Source organism: Callospermophilus lateralis, chromosome 3 (assembly GCF_048772815.1).
Source record: "Callospermophilus lateralis isolate mCalLat2 chromosome 3, mCalLat2.hap1, whole genome shotgun sequence".
Taxonomy (NCBI): domain Eukaryota; kingdom Metazoa; phylum Chordata; class Mammalia; order Rodentia; family Sciuridae; genus Callospermophilus; species Callospermophilus lateralis.
In genome coordinates, this window is record NC_135307.1 from 194,840,300 (window position 1) to 194,862,803 (window position 22,504).

At 39.3% G+C, this 22,504-nt stretch overlaps 1 protein-coding gene across 1 annotated transcript; it reads right to left on the bottom strand.

Moving 5' to 3' along the window:
* Positions 1-451: 451 nt before the first annotated feature.
* Positions 452-21,722, bottom strand: Ywhab (tyrosine 3-monooxygenase/tryptophan 5-monooxygenase activation protein beta). Its single transcript, XM_076852053.2, has 6 exons — positions 21,517-21,722; positions 8,039-8,341; positions 5,789-5,912; positions 4,206-4,369; positions 2,638-2,733; positions 452-2,360 (listed from the first exon to the last, which is right to left on the bottom strand). The coding sequence occupies exons 2-6, from the start codon at positions 8,336-8,338 to the stop codon at positions 2,304-2,306; spliced, it is 741 nt and encodes a 246-aa protein (XP_076708168.1). The 5' UTR covers positions 8,339-8,341; positions 21,517-21,722; the 3' UTR covers positions 452-2,303.
* Between the last annotated feature and the right edge of the window lie 782 nt (positions 21,723-22,504).

Here is a 22,504-nt window from a genome sequence, read left to right on the forward strand (position 1 = left end):
TGCATACCAAATCTTACAAGCCACAAAAAGGACCTTGACATCTGGTTAGATGTTGGAGAGGTCTCAAGTAGAGAGTGTTTAATTAATGGTAATTTCTTTATCACACCTTTGATTTCGGTTCTGAAGATGAAATAAAGCTATTTTCCTATTTTTCTTTTGTTATGGTACTGGGGATTAAACCCGAGCCTTGCATGTACTAGGCAAGTGCTGTACCACTGAGCAACATCCTCAACTTTATTTTTTGAAACAAGTAGGGCTAGGTTGCCCATTTGGCCTTGAACTTGTGATCCTCCTGCAACAGCCTCCCAAGTAGCTGGGATTACAGGAGTGTACCCATCACCCACCTGCTTTATCCATTTTTCAAGGAAACAGAAGTAAAAATAGGTGATCAGAGTACCTAGCTAGATCTGTATCAATAGAGATAGTGGTGGCACATCAATTCACAAGCAACTAACTGATAAAATTTTTTATTTCACTTTTGAGTTTTTACACTTTTTCCTGATTATTCCGTGTAAGGTGAAACTAGAACTGTTTAAAAGACATACACAAATCTAGTACATCAATAACCGGGGATTTTTCTTTTTTGCTATACTATTTTCACAACCACAGGTGTGCTTGCTAGGCAATATAACCATCACAGAAGCAAACATTAGGCAGAATACTGGTAAGGAAAACAAAGCAGAGAGCTACCAGATATACAGACAGCTTGGTTCCACATTCACTACTGCATTTTCAAGCGCCAAGTATTAACTGCACATTTTTGTTCAGCTAGAAAGAAAAGAATTTTTTTTTTTTTAGTTTTTTTTTTTTTTTTGGGTTTGGTTTAAATCAGTGCATGAATTTTTCTTTTCTCATTTCAGCAGATGGACAAACAAATGAACTCTATAGCTTTATGGAATGTTAAGGGTAAGGGGTGATACTGTGAGACTGACAGGCCTGGCTATTCTTGATTCTCTCCTTTGCAGTGCCCATGCAACTTCCCTGCATTATAGGGTCTTGTGTAGACATGTCTGAGAACTGAGCTGGATGAGTACACTTTGGAGATCTGGTGATAGGCACTAACAAGCATTATCAGGGTTGGTTGCAATAAAGGGAGAACTCATGGAGATTTAAAAATACTTTTTGATTCAGATTGTGGTATGACTGAAGAGCAACAATTGTGCTGAGAACTGGAGGAAGACTGGGATGTGGTGTGAGAAGCTCTTCTCAACTCTGAAGCAAGCCTTACTCACCAAAATGCTCACCACTGTCTTGCACCCTCTGCCCACACGGCATAAAAAGTAAATAAAAGATACAGATTTCCAAAGGAAGAAAATGTAAGGAAGCAGAAGGACATACATTTTTAAGAGGGAAGAGGAAAACAAAGTCCATAATTCAAAAGAACAGGGGGAAGGAATGTTTAGATTTTAAAATTTAATGCCCCAAGTTAGGAATATCTTGAGTACTCCTCCAGTGAGAGGCAATCTCTACAGAACATTGTTCTTAAATGACTTACCCAGGAAACAGATAAGGTGGTTCATAAGATATATAGCTTGTTTTTCTTTAGCTAAGTAGTAACAAGGAAAACAGATCCGACTGTTTTGAAAAGTTGCAAATCAGTAACATATTGCTGTAGGAAAGGGGGCTTAGTCACTCATGTTATAATGAGCACTGAACCTTTTGCAGTGTCATAACCCAGCTATCTGCCACAAAGAATCTCAATTTCAGGATCTGAGTTTCCTCAAAGGAAGACACTGTAGACTTTTGTGGTCATGAACTTTTGAGTGGCAACAGCCCAAACTGGTCAAGTGTCTACAAGCCCTGAACCACAGGCAGAATTACTGTGAATTACCATTAAACTTGGATGCCAAATGATGTGTCTCACTCCAGTCCCAGCACCACAATATAGTCTCTATAACTTTCTGTACAACTTTACAACAGAATTGTATTTCAGTGACTATTTTGATATCAGATTAAACTTTCCAAAAAGTTACACATAATTCAGGTCTATTTTTTCTACCAGTAAGAGTTCTGCTAAGTTACAAAACCCCATAATCACAGTGTTCAGTTTAAAAAAATTAAGCACACAGTAATTCTGTCAATATTAATGAAATCAAAACTTCAGAATGCCGTGGCATTTATGTGACCAATCCGAGTTTTAGATACAAATACCAGCTGTTTATACCATGGACCATTTTTGCTAGGCTGAGGCTGTGAAAAATCGAAGTCAACGTACGAATTTTTGTTTGTTTGTTTTATCGCACAAAGGGATAAATGTGAAGGGTACAGAGTGACACTGAACAGATCACAAAGCATGATAGACATTAGTTCTCTCCCTCCCCAGCATCTCCTTCATCTCCCTGGTTTTCGGATGTCCACAGCTGCAAGAAAAAAAAAAAAAAAAAAAAGGTATTATCAAGGTAGGGCTACTCAAATTTACGTGGGAGTGGTTCAATCTATATCTTATTCCATCAACTGTTTAAAATTCCTTCTGTATTATTGCAGACACTGATGACTATACACATCACAATTTCAGTCATCTATAACTAACTGAATTATATTTAATGGAGTATAAATCCTCTCTTGAATCTTGGATAACAGTGAATTATTTAGCAGGTGAATAGGAAAGGCCATAAACCATACAAAAGTAGTACTTACAGTGAGATTGTCCCTAAGTAACTGCATGATCAGAGTGCTGTCTTTGTAAGACTCTTCATTCAGTGTATCCAATTCAGCAATTGCTTCATCAAATGCCTAAAACACAGAGCCTTCAGCAAAGAATCTACATGTTCTTAGAATTGTTAGTTTTTTTTTCCTTCTAATAAGTGACTATAATTTTTCTTCTTCTACAGTACTTTGGGGGAGCCTTATGTTTATAAAACTTCATAATGTGATTATAAAGCACCAATCAGCAATGATAAAATTTCCTAGACAATATAAATTATGATTTTCTAATAAACTTGGCTTTATCTAATAAGTAACTAGTATTATTGTTAAGCCTAGCACATCTGTTCTAGGTAAATTCACACAAATTTTTGTTTACCAAAAACTCTTCTAGAAAATCTCTTAATTTTTTTTTAAACTTAGATACAAAAAAATGTACAAGAGTGAAACTCACTTCACTAAACCTGATTTAATTAACCTGCTAAGTCCCAAATTTTCAATTCTGCAAATAGTTCAACAAAATTGACACAGGTATATTAAAATAGGCTGGAAACGATAACTTAGCACTTATATATCTTTATGAAAATACATATAACAGTGTCTACCATTCAATCAAACATTTGCTAAATGTTGTAATCATTCAGTTATTTTCTCAAAGAACAGAACTTTAAAAACACAATATTTATTTCCAGTTATCATAAGCGGTATAACTGTTTCTCCATTTAAGTTTTTATAGATATCCCACATCTGGGACAATGAGACTCAATAGGTTAAGAGCAGCAATTTAAGGGGTTCATTTCAGGACATTTTCCAAACTTAAAAAAAAAAAAAAAAAGAAAGAAAAGAAACAAACAACAACAACAAAAAACTGTGCGTCTGTTTACAAATACATATAAAGAAAAGGCCAAAAAAAGAAAGAGAGGAGGAAATATAGCATACAAAGAAAATGTGGTCCAGCTGGGAGTGGGGGGTACACACCTGCAATCCCAGCTACTCAGAAGGCTGAAGCAGAGGATCACAAGTTTGAGGACAACCTGGGCAACTTAGTGAGATTGTGTCTCAAAAATAAAATCAAAAGAGGGTGGGTATTGGGGATGTAGCTCAGTGGCAGAGCGCTTGCCTAATATGCACAAGGACTGAAGGTTCCATTCCCAGTACAGGAAGGAAGGAAAGGAAGGGAAGAAGAGAGGGAATGTGGTCTGATTTCTTTCATTTACACAGCCATAACCTACTATATTGGAAGGAGGATGATGATGTAAAACCAAGGCCCAAAGCTTGATGAAAAACAATAAACCACCTTTACCTGGAATGTTCTGCAACCACCCCTCAAAAACAGTAGTAGTAGTAGTAATAATAATAATAATAATAATAAATCAGCAGGAGTGTTGAGAAGGAATCACAAAGTAATAGGCCTGTATTTCTTTCATAAAAGACGTAATCCTACCCTTAAAAAAAAAAAAAAAATCTTCTAAGAAGTCCAAGACCATGAGGATGTCCCACAATAAAAGTTACTAGGAAGCTCAAAAGTCTATTAGGATTAGAAACCAGAGGATCCTTCTCACCGTTTTTGCCAGGCTGCAGGCCTTTTCAGGAGAGTTTAGAATCTCATAGTAAAAGACTGAGAAATTTAGAGCCAGGCCAAGTCGAATTGGGTGTGTAGGCTGCATTTCTTTCTTACTAATTTCAAATGCTTCCTGGTAAGCCTGCTGGGAGTTCGACACAGTGGCTGTAAGAAAGAGGAAAAGTATTAAAGGCTGCTTCTCCCACATGGTGCATCATAAACTGGATTCACAATCACAGTATTTTGATAAAGTGGGCTGATGTAAACGATCCATCAAAATGAGATGTCAGTGTCTCTACCATTCAATCAAACATTTGCTAAATGTTTATTCTAAGTCAAGTACTATATTAAGTGCTCCGGGGGAAACAATGAGGAATATAACAAAGTCTATTAAACCAATCAAGAAACATAATCTTTAACAAGATGGAACATAGAAAAATAAGGGGTTTCAGAGTTGATAGACCCAAACTGAATTCCCAACTTTTAATTCACTAGGTACACAGCTGAGAATGAGTATAACTCTCTATCCCTGGTTTCCTTTATTAGAAAAATAGGGCTGGGGATATAACTCAGTGGGTAGAGTGCATGCCTCACATGCACAAGGCCTGGGTTCAATCTCCAGCACAATAAAAACAAAAACAAAAAATGAACAGACTCCCATCTAAACTCAAAGTTGTGAGAGAATAAACAAGACTTTAAAGTACTTGGCACACCGCAGGGACACACAGCTGTTAACACTATCACAGCACCACTAACACAATATCCTTGTGACAAAAGAAATACATCACTATATGTTTCCCTTATCTGCAAAGTGTATGTTCCAAGATCCCCAGTGAATGTATAGAATTGAACCTAATTTAACTGTTTTCCTTGTATGTACATCTATAAAGTTTAATTTATAAATTAGGCACAGTAGGAGATTAACAACAATCATAAAATAGAACAATTATAATATACTCTAATAGGAGTTTGTGCTTTGTCATTAAGTACAACAAGGGTTATCTTAACACAAACATGGCCATACTATGACAGTCAATCTGATAAGTAAGATGACAATTAAAAGACCAATAGGCAGGGAACATATATACAAGGTGCATATGCCAAAGGGATGATTCACATCCCGAGGAGGATGGTATAACACTTCATCCCATTACTCAGAATAGGGTGAAATCTAAAACTTATGAACTGTTTATTTCTGGAATTTTCCATTTAATGTTTTCAGGCCTTAGTTGGCCTTAAGAAACTGAAACTGGAGAAAACAAAACTGTACATAAAAGTAGACCACTATACTTTAACGTTCTGTTTCTAAAAAGACAGCTATCAAATAATTTCCAAGAAAAAGAACTCTTCAAATGCACTCACTACACATCAGACTTTTTAACGCCCTCCACATTTACTCCTTAGACACATTCTGATTTGCCAACCCCCACGACCTCATTCCTCACAGCACAATGGTCTTTTACATTTTGATTACTGTGACATCATCTAATGTCTATGGTGCACAGACAAAAGCAAAAATTGTTGAAGTCCTTACAAAAGGAGACTAGCTCCAGTATTGGTCAAATTTGTTTAAATGTTACTTACTTTGTTTATTATCTCCAGATGCCACCTCAGAAAGATACCTAAAATAATCTCCTTTCATTTTCAAGTAGAACACCTTACTTTCTGGTTGGGTAGCATTGGGAATTAGATATTTGTCCAACAGCTCCTAAAAAATGATTCACATTATTAAGAACTTTGAATTATTTACAAGATACTAAAATTATATTTGAGATTCAAGATACAAACTACCACTACCAATTTTTTTGAAAATTAAAAATAACTTTTTTTTTTTTTAATCCAAGACTAAATGTTGTTTAGGTCCTAACAGCAGATGCCCGTATTCTTCAGTTAAAAGTCACTTTGACCATCCATAAGGGGTTCATTAAAACACAGCTATTACAATGCAAGGCTATGCAAAAATGATGTAGAACTACACTGATAACATGGAAATGCTCTCAAAAGAAATCTGAGTGAAAAAGCAGAATAAAAACACAAAAGCCATATTTGATATTAAAATATCTATGTGTACAGGCACACAAATACATAGGGGAAAAACCTGGAAGGATTATGTTGACAATGGTCCTCTAGGTGATAAGATCAGAGTGATTTTACTTTATATTACTTTGCCCTAACTTTAAAAAATAAATAAACCTGTCTTATTTCTGGAAGTAGAGGGGGGGAAATTTTTTTCCATTCTGGGAGAAAAAAAGTGATAATAGAACAAAACTGCCAAGAACTAAGTTCAGAATCAATCTGACCTGGGAAGAAACCCCTCTTCTGCCTGCTGTCTCTATCACCCTGGACCGACTGCCTTCTCACCCAAGCCTCAGTTTGCTTGGCTGTACAATGGGGGATCACAATGGCCACCTTCTAGGGTAAACTTGAGGACAAGTGAGCTAATGTACATAGTGAGCTAATGTACATAAAGTGCTTAACACGATGGCTGGCACGCAGTAAGCACTCAAAAGAGTCTAATACTATTATTAATAATAAATTCCTTTAAACATTTATGCTTACAACAAAAGTAGTTCTGAAGGAGTCCAAGCTTCGTATACAGAGCAATATTTTCGAAGAGTTGTTTTAGAATGTGGCATCCTGAAAAACTGGTTAAGAGGCAGTAAGTACCATGCTCTTCTTCACATTCTTTCAGATGCTCTTAAAAGCTGGTCTACATTTCAGGAATTATGGAACTTTCTTGCCCTTGGAATGCATGCCATACTTCATCTGAATACCAGATGTACCTAACATTCAGGAATTAGTGCACCATTAACAAACCCCCAAATGACCAACAGGCAACAAGTTTAGCCATGATACTCTTTATCTTATACCATGAATCTAATAAAAAGAGAAGCTCAATGCAAAGCTTAATTATAAGGGGATTTAAGAAGACGCAAGGGGCAGTAGTCATTTTAATATTCTTTGCAGACAGAGTGTAACTCCTTATGGGTTAGGGATGAGAAGTACTGCCTGATGACTGACAAGCTTTGAACTGGTTTTTCAAAAGAAAGGTGACATGGGCAGTAATTCGGAGAGGCAGCCAGCAGGGAAGGAGGTAGGTCAACAAGTGTGAATTCCTTTTCCCTTCAAAGCATCCCTCACCGTTCATTTTTACCTGATTTCACCTGGAAGAAAAAAAAAGTTCCCAGTGGGCTCAGGATGTGAGGGAAAGACAATATGATCATGATTTGCTCTAGGATATGCACCCCTCCCATCCATCCCCAAACTGTGGTCACAGAGAGTCAACAATCTCCCTCTAGCTTATATAAAACATTGGAGAGGAGAATCCCCAAACCACCTTCGATTTGGCTTTGGAACGCATACTGAACTTGAGGAATGTGCCTAATTTTCAGACAAAATCAGGACTCTCTACTGTAAAGGCATGGCTGGGGAGAGGATGAAAGGCAGCTCAGCTTTTTAATCCTGCCTCCCCTACAGGAGATGACATCACTACTCAGATGACTATAGAGAATAGCCTATCTGTGGCTGCATCTAAAATCCTGTCTATCTGGCCTCAATTTCTAAAGAAAAGATGTTGACTAAATCCTCCTGTTTTTCACAAGCCTTTCTGATAGGGGAGGAAAATAGCCCAGAAGTGATGAACAATCTCTGATCAAGCAAAAAAGGGGGGAGGGAGGGGAATCATATCATGTGCATAAAAGTGGGTTGTAAATGGTTTTTCAGCTTTCCAGTATACTCAGACACTCTTTCTCATAAGCTGTTTGAGAGTCTGCATTTGGACAGTGTTAATACTATTTAGAAGTCACTCTTTAAAGAGAAGCACTGGCCCCTTACCAGAACATCATTGCAGATATCCTGCAGTTCTGCCTCTATCTTCTCACGGTACTCTTTGCCCATCTGCTGCTTCTTCTCATTCCTCTCTGTTTTCTGTTCAATGCTGGAGATGACGCGCCAGGAAGAACGGCGAGCACCTACCACATTCTTGTAGGCGACAGAGAGCAGATTTCTCTCTTCATTGGAGAGTTCGTGCCCCTGTTCAGTGACTGCCTTCATGGCTGCAGCCATGTCATCATAGCGCTCGGCCTGCTCAGCGAGTTTGGCTTTCTGTACCAGCTCACTTTTGTCCATGGTCATTCCCTAGAACAAGAGCAAGAGAAAAAGAAAAGCAGATGTCAGGCTTCAGGGCCCAGGAAATACATGTGTGAATCTTCTTACAACCCCTCTGGAAAGCCTACCCAAAAGTGAAACATCTAGCTCCAAATGCCATTGACATCACAGATCACGCACTAAGCATCTATACTGTCAGGTACTTTGCTAAGGCCTTTATTTGGGTCAATTAATTTTCCAACACACACTAAAGAGAAGAATCATGAATCAAGGTGGATGGACTTGGGCTCTACCGATCACTAGCTCTACTACTCAGAGGGCAATGATCTTGGTTAGATCACTTAACCTGAGAGCTCTAGTTTCCTTATTGGAAAGCAAGAACACTACCAACTCTCTCAAAGAGGTTCTTACAAGGACAAGTGACCTAATATACATGAAGTACTATGAAAAGTTTAAAGCATTATATACAAATACCAGGTACTAATTTTGTTTAGGTATAGGTTGCAAAAAATAAAAAGTATACAGGATGTATAGAAACAGAACTTAATTAAATTTATTTGAACCACAGAAGTTCATTTAGATTTTCTCAAAACAAAAATCTCAGTGTTTTCAGATTATTATTTTATGGAACCCTTTATACAGACCAATCAGTGAACGCCTCTTAATCACCTCACCTTAAGTTAGTTCTCCACTACAATAATCTTAGAAAGTGCAATAATTTTTTTTGAAAAAAGCAATTAAAAATGATTTACTATTAAAAGTTAGTTTACATACTGTTAGCTTAAATTTACATATATCCCTCTACGCCATAGAGTAAAAATATGCTTATTCATTTATTGATTTTTGTGGTACTAAGGACTGAATCCAGGGGTTCTTTACCTCTGTGCTACATCTTCAGCCCCTCTTACTTTTTCTTTTGGGACAGGTTATTAAACTGCTCAGGCTAACCTCAAACCTGTGGTCCTCCTGCCTCAACCTTGAATCTCTGGAATCAGAAATGTTCACCACCTCACCGAGCACACCCATCCTCTTTTGGGTACCAGGGATTGAACCTAGGGACGCTTAACCACTGGGCCACATCCCCTGCCCTCTTTATATTTTTTTTAGAGAAGGGTCTCACTAAGTTGCTTGGGGCCTCACTAAGTTTCTGAGGCTGGCTTTGAACTTGTGATTCTCTTGTCTCAGCCTCCTGAGCTTTTGAGAATACAGGCACATACCACCATGCCCGGCTCCAGCTCATTTTTTAATTTTAAAGAGAGAAATTCTAAACATGAGACCCAAGCACACAAAAATGCATTATCAAATGAAGCACAAAGAAATCCAGGCAATTTAGAGTTGATTCTCCAGTTCAGAACTATGAATTTTCTTCCTACTGCTTATTATCTAAATCATATTCAGAGTTACTTCCTATATACAACTTGCTAATTGTAAGGTTACATTTAGTGAAGTAAGTCTTGCCTAGATCTATGACATCTTCACTCACAACACTAGAATGTAACTACAGCAGATAGTAATCCTCAGGAAAGACTCCATTTGCTGCTTCCCTACACATCCCAGCACATCCCAGCAGTTAGGAGTCAGCAGCTCTGTCCAATCAACACAGGCAGAAATGATGCTGCTTCCAGGCTCTAACTGTGAAAATCCTGCATGTAGTTTCCCAAGCTTTCTTCTCTTACAGCATCCACCTAAAATGTGTTCTAGATGATGCACTCATAAAAGCACGGACTGTCAGCCCAAGCCCCTGGGTAACTATCCAGTATAGAGTGTTACTAAGAGATAACCTAGTCTACTTTAATACAAGAAAGAAATATCCTATCATCCCAAAATTACATGCTTTCAGTATACCTAATTTTCTTGACCATAAAGTTTTTGGGATCAGGATAATTCCTATATATTATTAAACAATTGTACAATTGTTATTCCTGAAAGTACCAAGCACAGCAGGAGGAAACCAACTTTCAATGACTCAATTTACAGTCTGCAGTTGTAAGTCACTAGAGGTCCATCTCAAAATTCATACAACAGCACTGATGCAATTCTACCTATGAAAGATTCCAAATAATAAATTTCTGGGCAAAAGCCAACTCAAAGCTAAGCTATCCCATACAGTATAATAATAGAAATATGAGGGACGGACCTTGCTGAAAGATGCCACAAAGCTCTTCGACCTAATTAAGCCCAAATTAAGTACCCCCTTCAAACCCCTTTTCTCTCCTTCTTCAAGCATTCAAAATTTAACTCACACTTTGAAGAATTCTGAGTATTCTTTGAGACCTCCCAAATGTCCTCACCCTATTTCCTAAAATAAAACATGGCCTTTCTTATTTGAGGCCAACTATTTCAAGCTTCTCTGGGATCATCATAAGAGTTCCTGGAGATTGAAAATCATCATGTTACTATGCGACTAAATGCATATTAAAAAACAAAAAACAACAACAAAAAAAATTATTCATGTATCTACCCATTTCAAAAAATTTTAATTCTACATATACACAGAAACAATTTAAAACAAAGAAAATCCATAGCCAAATGTCCTGATGCCTACTGCTTACATAACTTTTGACTTATATAACATGGATTTTTGAAGCAGCTAGACCAATTTCAACAGGAAATGGGTTACACAACACCCAGCAGTTTGGAGCAAGGCAGTAGAGAAGGGAGAAATGAAACCATTCCTCTTTCTACATCTACAATAAATCTTCCACCCATCATCTTTCCCTATACCCACTGGTTTCAGTCTCGATCTCCAGCCCCCTTCACATCTTTGCTATGAGACCATCTTTTTTGTGGTACTAGGGATTGAACCCAGGGCCTCACATGCTACACAAATATTCCACCACTGAGTAACTTCCCTACCAGCCCCATCTTCTTAAAAGCCCAGATCAAGTCACTTTCTGCTCAAAATTATTATTTTCTGCTGGAGAGCAGAATCAGATCTCAATGCCCACCCTATCAGTGAATGCTTTCCAACCTATCTTCTCAGATTTTTCCCATAAAATGCCTACCACACAATATGTGTTTCACACTTACATACAAAGTGTGATTTTTCTGTCTTGACTCACTAAAGTCAATCCCTCTATCTGGAATGGCCTTCCCCACTCACTTGGAATATAAAGTTCTTCAGGGCATGGCTCAAAGGCCACTTCCTCCAAGAAACCTTTCCTAAGCCCAAGCTGTGTAATACAAGAACCACATGTGGCTATTCACTTGAAATGTGACTAGTGCCATCCACTGAAATCATAATATTTTGGTTATTGTACAGAAATTAATAAAATTATTAATTTCACTTGGGTTTTTGTTTTTGTAATACTAGGTACTAAACCCAGAGCCTTGCAAGGGCTCTACTACTGAGCTATACCCTCAGTCCTCTTTAAAGAAAAATTCAGATTACATATAGCTCACATTCTGTTTCTACTGAATGATACTGCTCTAAGATAAAATGACTCTCACAAGCACTTAATCTATACCTGTCATGTCTTATCACATTTCTTCAGTATTAAAATTATTTGTATATACCTCAAGTCCCTTCCTATACAAGCTTCTTTTGGGATTGTCTCCCACAACATCCTGCACATAATCAGTAAGAACAAATAGCCATCCAATGAATGGATAATTCCTAAAAAGAATAAAACTACAAATTTGGTAGCCTTCTCTTTTCTCAAGAAATTCCAAGCTTCTATTCCTCGAGTATACTGAAAACTCGTATTTGCACCTCACTCTGTGTTTCTGGCCCTACTTTAAAATCACTCTTCCTCAACTACTTCTTTAGCTCTGCCTGTACTTTCACTCAATAACTCTCAGCACTTTTCGTCACTCCACCAAGTCCACAATCCACCTGGCTTTCAGGGTCCTCATAACTTGGCTCCTACTGATCAACCAGGCTTTCTCACCCACTGTTCTCCACGTACCCTTCTCTCAGGCTGGACATCACCACATGGCCTATAAAATGCCATGCTCAAACATACTAAAAACTGCTTTTGTTGTTCTCTTCATGTAGAATGCTCTTCTATACTCTTTAATTCCTGCCTATGCAAACCCTGGCCAACCATCCAGGGCCAGAAAGCACACATTGGTCTACCATGCCTACACCTCAAATACATATGGAGAGTTTCTTTATGATAGTCTATGGTACAGATGATGAAAACCAAACCATTTATAGTTTCACATGTGTTTCCTCCAAGGAAAATTGCATATTTATTTCAGTGTCAAAAACTGTGCTCAGTACAAGATTCATACTCAAATATGTATCTGGTAAGTTTTTCAACACTCATTACTGGGATAGCAAAGAACACAGCCTGCCTATGTATGCTGGTACAGCAGAAAAGTAACAGGGCTGTATCACAGCACAATCTGCCACTACACAGCCTTAAGACCTTGTTACATCCCAGTCTTCCAGTCTAAAAAACAAAGACAAGAGCATCTCCCTTAAGAGAGTTGCTGTGAATATGACAGGTAGGGAATTAAAGAACATTAGATGTGCAAACTCTTCTTAAGTAATACACAGTGCATGGGAATGGGGTTGTAGCTCAGTGGTAGAGTGCTTGTCTAGCAAGTGTGAGGCATAGGGTTCAGTCTTCAGTACCACTACATAAAAATAAACAAATAAAGGTTCATCCACAACTCAAAAAAAAAAAAAAAATAAAATAAAAATATATATATATATATATATATATGAATGAAAAGCATAGTGTACAAATGTTTTGAGGTATTACTATTATGGTAACATCACTGCTTAAACCCACAAAATGCTGTGAGGTTGGATTTTTTTTTTAATCTATTTATCCATCTATCCATCCATCCATTCTGGAGACTGAACCCAGGATCACTCTACCACTGAGCAAGCAAATGGGTGAACTATCAATCAGTACTGCGAATCAAACCCAGGGGCATTCTATCACAGAGCTACATCCTCAACCCATTTTATTTTTTATTTTGAGACAGGGTCTCACTACATTACCAAAGCTGGCCTTGAACTTGCAATCCTCCCGTCTCAACCTCTGGAGTGGCTGAGATTACTGGTGTGCACCATCATGCCCAGCTGGATTTGTTTTTAAATATACAAGCCCATGAGTAGAAAAAGCAAGTCTAAATTATTCTTGCACAGGAAATAACCCCTCAATGAAATAAAAATGGGAATACATGTTAACTGACCCTTATATAAGTTCCTAATCAAATTTTCTAGAGATGACAACTAGTGATGGTTTACCATCAGGATATAATTTTTCTTCTGAGCTTTAAAAAGGACTATAGACTGGTCATCAAGCCCAGTACCAATCTCAGAGAGTCAACAGGAGACAAACTCATTGCAGGACAAAGTTGGGGGTGGGGTGGGGGTTGCAGGGAGAGTGTCCTAGCTCTGCAGTGAGCTAAGAGAGTTTTCCTGTGCCTGGCATATTTCAAGAAGATAACGACATGCTTGAGAATAAAGTTACCAAGCACTCTCATATGGTGGTGACGGGTGTCAATCTGTCCGAAGTAACCTGATGCAGCAAGTCAGAGGACTAGGAAGCATTTGCTAATAAATATAGCAATTGCATAGTGAAAAACATTTAAATATACAACAATAGGGAAATGATTTAAAAAAAGAGAAAGAAAGATGGCACAAGATTACATGACCATCTATGAGTCATAAAAGAACACAGCCTGTGATTAGCACCAGGAGTACAAAATAATTTGTCTTATAAGAAAAACTTTTTAAAAACAGAAGTTAGAGGTTTAGAGAAACAGAAAGCTATGAAAAATAATTCTAAAGGTGTCAACAAAATAACTATTTCCTTCAAAGAAACTAAACCCTAGCCCAGATGACAAATGCTGGAACAAGTGTATCTAATAACCAACATAGCCCCACCATCTCAACTCTTTGCCTAAGTTTTTCTAATCAGGGTCAAAATTCTGAGAAGTTATTTCCCAGTGTCCAAAGGCGATACCCAAGGATAAGGACAAAAAAATGACTATAATCAATCTTTCTCACTATATATATGCTTGTGTGTGCTATGTGTGTATACATATATTTTAAAGGGCACTGCAAAGGAAGAAAGAATTTGAAAATGAGCCGGACTCAATGGCGCAAGCCTACAATCCCAGCGGCTTGGGAGGCTAAGGCAGGAGGTTTGCAAGTTCAAAGCCAGCCTCAAAAACTTAGCAAGTGGGCTGGGGATGTGGCTCAAGTGGTAGCACGCTCGCCTGGCATGCGTGCGGCCCGGGTTCGATCCTCAGCACCACGTACAAACAAAGATATTGTGTCCGCCAAGTACTAAAAAAAAATAAATGTTAAAAAAAAAATTCTCTCTCTCTCTCTCTCTCTCTTTCTCACTCTTTCTTAAAAAAAAAAAAAAAAAAAACTTAGCAAGGTCCCAGGCAACTCAGTGAGACCCTGTCTCTAAATAAAATACAAAAATGGGCTGGGGATGTGAGTTAGTGCTTGAGTTTATCCCCAGTATCCTCCACCCCAAAAAAACAGATTGAAAATGATGGCTGTGGCCATCATTAACTTTCAACTATATTTTATTTTTGAGGAAAACAAAGCACTCAATTCTAAAATAACATTGAGTTAGAAATTTAAAATGAGGATTCGATCATCTCTTATATATCTGGAATTACCCAAGTTTTATATAAAACATATTGGTGGAATCTGTTTCAGGAAAGCCCTACATACAACACATCAGGGTTTCTATAGAGAAACTAAGCGACCCCCGCCCATATTTCCATATTATAACTTCTCTGCATCTCAGTTTCCTGTTAAAAGTAGATATTAACAGCTACCAAATAAAATAATGCACATAAAATGCCTATCTGGTGCTAGTCAAAGTAAAAGCTTACTCATAAGCTACTTCACAAAAATGTAGTGCATATAATCAATGTGTGTTGAAAGAACTGCAAAAGGAAAAAAAATAGATTATTTCCAAGAACTCTGAATTAGTCACTGAGAGTAGTTCAAAAGAAATGAAAGACCTTCCCTCCCAGAACATAAACTTGAATAGTTGGAACATAAGAAAATGTCATACCTTTGTGGGTTACAATGCTTCTCCTCAGAAAAGCTACCTGCTAGAATTAGAGGAAAGTGGTTTACTTCAAAAGTATACAGGTCCCAAACTCCTTTTATGGGATGAAGAGCTGTGGTTAAGAAACAGAAAGGAAACTCCAGGTGGTGACAGGAAAACAGATGTATGCACAAAGTACAGTATGTTTTTCAATGACAGAAAGCAAAGGCCAAAGTGGAAAAAGGCATGAGAACAATTATTAATCCAGAGAGGAAACTGACAGGTGCCATGGATGCAGACACTTTTAGGTCCTGATGCCCCAGGGCACTGACCAATTATTGCCTTCAGTCTGGCATGACTGCCAGGTGGCAATAACTTGGGCGTTACCCCAGCTCGGATAACAAGGCGTGACTCCAGGTGCAGGCCTCACCTGCAGGGGTTGAGCTACACTCCCCTGTTCCTTTGTAATCCTACCCCTTTGCCCTTTTTGGGATAGAATGTTCCATGGAACCACCCCTTGTATGTTCCCTATATAAGAATAAAAAATTCCAGCAGCTTTCTCTCTTTCCATGGACCCTTAAGGTTGCAGTCGTCTCCAGAATATTGAAAAGGTAATTCTGTGTGGTTGTGTGCTTTCTTTTTTGAGTTACTGGAATAGTCAGACTTTGTGAACCCAGCATTAGGTCACCAGCTAGCATAGATGGTGATAGACAAGAGCACCTTGAAAACCCAGGCTCAAAGTCTCAGTGGGGTAAAGAACTGACTGCAAATTCTGAACAGCAGTCAGATGTATCATTCCAGATAGAGCAACCACGGAACCATGAAGTAGAAGTTACAGCTCTGGAGTCACTCTGCTGAAGGGAAAACCTGCCAAGCTCCAGCAGGAGGGACTGAGAAAGTCAGCAGGACCAGCTGGCTAGTGGGTGTTATCCAGAAAAAGTCAAGTACTCCTGGCTCTCAAAGAAAACTACTCACTGAAAAACCTACTCTAAAAATGTATGTGTGCCTTTCTACACACAAAGTAGAGTCCTGTAATAAATTTCATTTCATTCAAACATTTGCAGGTTCTTCGTTAGAATCATAACATGTTATCTGAAATACAAAATCATTAACTTTATGTCTGGTGAACACTGAATGGTGAGGGGAAACTGTACCTGTATTTCAGAATTCCTTCTTTCACATCAATTTTGAATACCATTGTTAATTATGTCCAATTAGCCATGATTAAATTTAAGCACCCAAATAAATGGCAGCCAAAGTATACCCTACACAAAGGTTAAAAAATAAATGGTCAATGAGTGAAGGGGCATTTACTATGTATCTTATTTCTTTCAATTCTAAATTGCTTTCTTTGAAGATTTTTTTTTAAAGAAAGACACATGTTAATTAACCTACGCCTATTTCTAAAATGGGTACACATTGATTTATTGTAAATGTCTTTGTTGACTCCACACTAGATTATGAGCTTAAGATAGGAATCCAGACTCTTGTATTTGGATACTCAACTTAGAGCTCAATGCCTACCACACTGAACAGCAAATCACTTAATCAAGTGACACATTTTTGTAACGAAGTGAACAAGTTATTATTGCCCATGTGGACAGGGGCAAGTAGATGACATCTAATCTATAAAATACACTGTACATATAGTCTAGATTAGACTCCTGTTTGAAGAGTCAGCTCTAATCAGGAGACAACACTATGCCTTTTGACTAATATTTTTCGGTACCTATCACCATATTTATAGATTCAAATGGAGTTTCAACAAATCTTTGAAATACCATCTATTTTTTCCATTCAGAAATCCAATCAGTTAGCTATTGGGCTTAATAAAAATATCCATTGTTTATGGTCTGTTCAAATGGACAAAGCACTTAGGGATTTATAGCAACTCATTTAATCCTAAGTATTCTTATGAAGTAGGTGATACTGTTCCCTTTTATAAAGAGTAACTCACTTAGGGTCACACAGCTATAGCTAAACCAACATTAATTTAAAAACTAATGTTCTTTTCTCAATGTCTTCTAAAGATCAATTATTATTCCCAATGCTTACTTCAAGAAAAAACAGACATCAATTTTTTGAAGAATCATGCAAAGTTGGTATATATTTTAAAAACTCATCAAACAAGCTTTAAGGTGAAGTTCTCAATGAAGGACAAAAAATAATAATGGATAGGGTTCACATCTAATTTATTTTGCCCTTTAATAAGTTTGTCCTGGTCAAGGCCATTCAGAAATAACTCTTCTTGGGTTGCCTACAGAAAACAATGAAATAAACAACTAGGACAGGAAAAAAATCACAAAATAAAGAACTGCTGGAATAACTTGTCCCTGCAAAGCCATCATTCATTTTCATCTCAGTACAAGTATTTGAAACATGTGACCATGCCTCTTTTAGAAGATCTTTGGTAGAGAAAGCATTATCATGATTCACTTTGAGCACACATATCATGAAATAAAGCATTGTATTCTATTCATCCTTTTTAAGCATTTCCCTTAGAAAACTCCCCTCAGTACCTAGCTCCAGCTGTTAGTTTCTCCATCCTGATGTGCAGATGACTATGAGGATCCTATATTCATGCAGCAATTAAAATGCTTCTAAAACTTAAAAGTTGCTATTATATAAGTGTGATTTCCTGCCCCCTAATGTGTGAACTGTCATCTCTCCCTAGAGGAGTGTAGAAACCAAGCAACTTAAAAGTCCCTCTACAATGAAATTTTAGTTCATTCTCCAAGGTATCCTCATTTACGAGAAAAGTACTTTGTTGCCACATGAGCAGGCAGCATAACAAGACGTAATAATTTAAAATTTTCTCTCTACTTATGTAGATCTTTCCCTCATCTCCTCTACCCCAACAATATATAGAAAACCTAAAAATCAACCAAGAAAAAAAGTAGTATGATGAACAGTATATAACGATGATCATGACCAAATTCTATTAGATAAAGAACCTGGAACTGTGTGTCACAAAGGTAGCTGATGAACCTTCTCCCTGGTCTGAAGCAAGTACCAGAAAAACTGGATTTTGCAGAAGCTTGTTTCCTGACGCACACCAAATGTATCATTCCCACAGGCCAGAAAAGGTATACCCCCCAATAAATCACAGTATACCTGTCTTTAAAATTAGCTATAGCTTCAGTTTAAATACATTTACTTTAATAGGATATATGTAAAGAAAAATGAAGGACTAAATGGTATTCACCATAAAATATACATGTTATTCCATAAGTAGAAATCTATCATTCCCTAGAGTCAAACCACCTGGGTTTGATTCCCAATTCCAGCACTTACCTTGTGTTGGTATCCTTGGGAAAAATTACTCTTCTGTGCCTCAGTTTCCTCATCTACAAAATAAGGCTAATAGTACTTACTTCTTATTGGCTGTTACAAAGACTGAGTTAATATATATGTGCTTAGTGCACAGTTTGTGCTACAAATGCTAGCTATTATAACTAATGCTACTTCATCAGTTGGTGAACATTACAAATAAGTAGATTCTATGTTATATAGCACATATGCTGTAACTAAATATGTGTACGTTCATGAATAAGGTCAAAAACTATTAAAAATATATACTACAGAAAGGTTGATCAATGGGTATTTATAAGTTTGACAGGAGTAAGAAGTTCTGATTTAACAGTAGGGTGGGTGACTATAGATAACAATTATATACTATATATCTCAAAAACCTGGAAGAACTTTGTTTAATCTGATTTAAATATTATAGGATACATACATGTACTGAAATATCACAAAGAACGTCATTTATATGTAGAGTTTTTATGTTACCAATTTAAAAGGGGCTGGGGATGAAGTTCAGTGATACTGCTTGTCCATTAGCTTGTGTGTGACTCTGTGTTCAATTGCCAACATGGCAAAAAATGAATAAACAAATTTAACCTAATATTTTTAAAAATTTATATTCCAGGTGCTTATTTTGAGTATGTCATAATGTATCAAAGACTGCATTACCATTTGCACTGTACAGATGAGAAAATGATTCAGAAAGGCTGGATTTGTACATGTAAAAGAAGTTCTATAATGATATATCATTTTTTTCAAAGCAACAAGTACAAAAGCAGGGTTGTAAAAAGGCCTCATGAAAACTCCAAAGTTAGGAAAGCTAAAAACCAGAATGATTAACATGCTTAAAATTACACAGCTAGAAAATACTGCAGGCAAGAACTATATCAAATTTATTTAACTTCAACTTCAGCACTCTTTCTGTTTCTGTATCAACAGTCAAGTGGGGGAAATGCACTTTTTGCCACAGCCCAAATCTCTTAGAGACTCTGCCTGGGGAACTAGCATCAAGGGAATTTGTTCAGCCTGGTTTACAGAGGCTGCCTCCCAGATCTATAGAGCTCCAATTCTAAAATGGCTTCAACATAACACAAGCACTGCATGATGGGAAATGTTCAGAAGATTATAGGGTAGAAGCCATAGGAGCCATACTCCAGAGGCTGATGGTCCATAAATATTTGCTACTGACAAAAGAGAATATTCAATTTGCAAATAGATATGTGGTTTAGGCCAAATCACCTCATTTTTGGTAAAGTCTTCATCTGTAAGATGGGTGAATGGTTTCTTATCTCACTGAAGGCAGAGGCCAGGAAAATAATTCTGCAGTTGCTACCATTTAGAAAGCCATGCTTAAGATTTTAAATTAGGGGCTGGGGTTGTGCTCAGTGGTAGAAGGCTTGCCTAACATGTGTGAGGCCCTGGGTTCGATCCTCAGCACCATATAAAAAGACATTGTGTCCATCTACAACTAAATAAATATATATTTTTTTCCATTAAAAAAAAAAAAGATTTTAACTTAGACCCAACAAAATTGACAGGTTTCACACTCACCATTCTGTGTGCAGCTAAGGACAAGGATCCTAGAAAAACAGGTTCAGACAACTGAGACAGCCCTAAGAAATGCGGTGCACTGGAGGCAGTCAAGAAGAAATTCACCACCAAGAACAAATAATACTTATAAATTTTCAATAGGAAAATGCAAAAAGCTGAGTAACCATGTGTTCAGTTCTATAAACTGCATATGTATGTGGTTTCATATGAACAACCGAGACAATGAGAAGTGCAGACAACTCTCATATTTTTGTAAATGCTTCTTCACCTTTCTGTTTTGGCTCCTGTGACCGGCTGATTTTATATATTCATAACATCACCTTGCCAAATTCCATCTCCCACACAGGGCAAGTAAAATCAGAGCCTGATGCTATCTAGCCTTACCAAAGAGAAATGCAGTGAAGGTAAGGACAAGAGACATGCATTTTTAAAGAAAGGCTGGCAAATTGTCTTACTAATGCTGCCACCTTTGAAACCCCCATTACATGCAAGTTCTCCATTTGCAATAGACAAAGATGTACTCATCTGATGAAAAAGAATCCACATCACGCCCACCCATTCCCCACCCGGGAGGCCATCAGGCAAATTTCAGACCGAAAAATGGATGGGGGAATTTTGGGCAAGGACACAAAAGATTCTGGCATTAAATGTAACTAAATAACATGGGGCGATATTCCACTACTCAGCCTGTGGTATTTTTTTCTTCCTGGGGATTCCGCCTGATTCAGTACCCGGTTCCAGTGAATCCCTTTTTGATTCAAACCTCAACCCTGCTTTTCCCAGGGAATCTCCGTCCTACCAAGCTCCCAAACCATTGAAAGATGATGAAACGGCTTTACTGCAAAGTGGGAGGGGGTTTTCCCCTGCAGTCCGCCAAGGTTAAACCCTTTACTCCTCCGGGGGAGTCCAGCAGGGGTGCTGGGGCTCGGAAACTCGCCCGCGAGGTGAGATTTCAGTTTCTGGAAGCAGAATGCACGGAGCAGTCGTGACAGGGATGAAGGAGACGGTTCGCGCCCACTGAATCCCAGGGAGAGAGGGGGGCTCGGTAGGGTGTGCAGGGGGGCGTTTCCGGGGCCCACGCCCGACCGTCCGTTTCAGCGCAGTACGGAGCCGCACCCGCCCGCCGGGCAGGGCTGCGGGCTGCGAGGGAGGCCCGGGCTTCTCCCAGAGGCAGAGGGCCCGGCCCCGGAAACAGGGAGGGGCCGCGGCAAAGCCGAGCCCGCGCCGCAAGCGGCCGCGCGGGGCCGAGGAGGCCGCGCGCCGCTACCCGCGCAGCTCCCCCGCGGGGCCGCGGTGGCTGTCTCGCAGCCCGAGAGGGGCTTCTAGCTTGGGCCCCTGGGGGCCCCGGGTGGGCCTGGCTGCACTCACCGTGGCAGGGCTGCAGGGGCCTAAAGTGCTTCCGACGAAGCTCTAAGAATGGCAACCGATTCCTTCCCAAGCCCACTCCTGAGGCGGCGGCAGCGGTGGCTGCAGTGGCTGCAGTTGCGGCGGCGACGGCGGCAGCTACCCCGGCTCCGGAATCGGCGGCGGCGGTGGCGGCAGCTCCACTTCCGCCCCGGCCACCACTTCCGCTCCGGCCCAAGTCCCGCCCCACCCTATGCTGTCGCCTCATTGGGCAAACGAGGCACGGGGTTGCCCTGGCCTCCCAAGAGGGGCGCTGACGGAAGGGAGGAGGAAGAAGAGCGGAGGGCAGGGTTGTAGCGGACGGGGGAGGGTGTCGGTCTCTGGGTGGGAGAGAGGAGGGGGCGGGCGAAGGGGAAGGAAATGGGGCGGGGGAGCAGGAAGAGGAGGTGGGAGGAGAGAGGGCGGAGCTGGGGGTGGTGGTCAAGTAATCGGATGTGTGGGAACGAGGAGGAAGGGGAGAGAGGTTTGGAGAGGGGCTGCCCTCTTTGCTTTGGGTAGGAACTCACAGGGCCCCAAGAATTCGAGGGTCATCGGCTCCCACCCCCATAAAAGTAATCCTCATGGGGTCGGAGGCCAAGGGCAATTCTGTTTGCTTTGTGCATTGGGAATACTGGTCCTAGAGCAGAGAAATGTGCATTCCTGTATTTTTTAGTTAATCCAGCTTTTAGTCCTTTAAGGTAGTTCTTCCCTTTGTGGACTAAAAAGGCCACAGGAAGTGCCAGGAACCAAACACACCAAGGACTTTTAAAAAACAAAACCCCCCCCCCCAAAACCTGTGTACATTATTTATTCATTGAGAATACCCCCTCCCCAAGGCTCCTAAGGGAAGCTTCAGCAGGGAAAAGAGGTCTCCTTGTCGCCCCACTCTCTTGGCTGCTGTCATCATTATCAACATTTTACTCGTTGACTCTTAAACCCAGCCATTCAAAATGCCTCCGCCTTCATTCCCTTT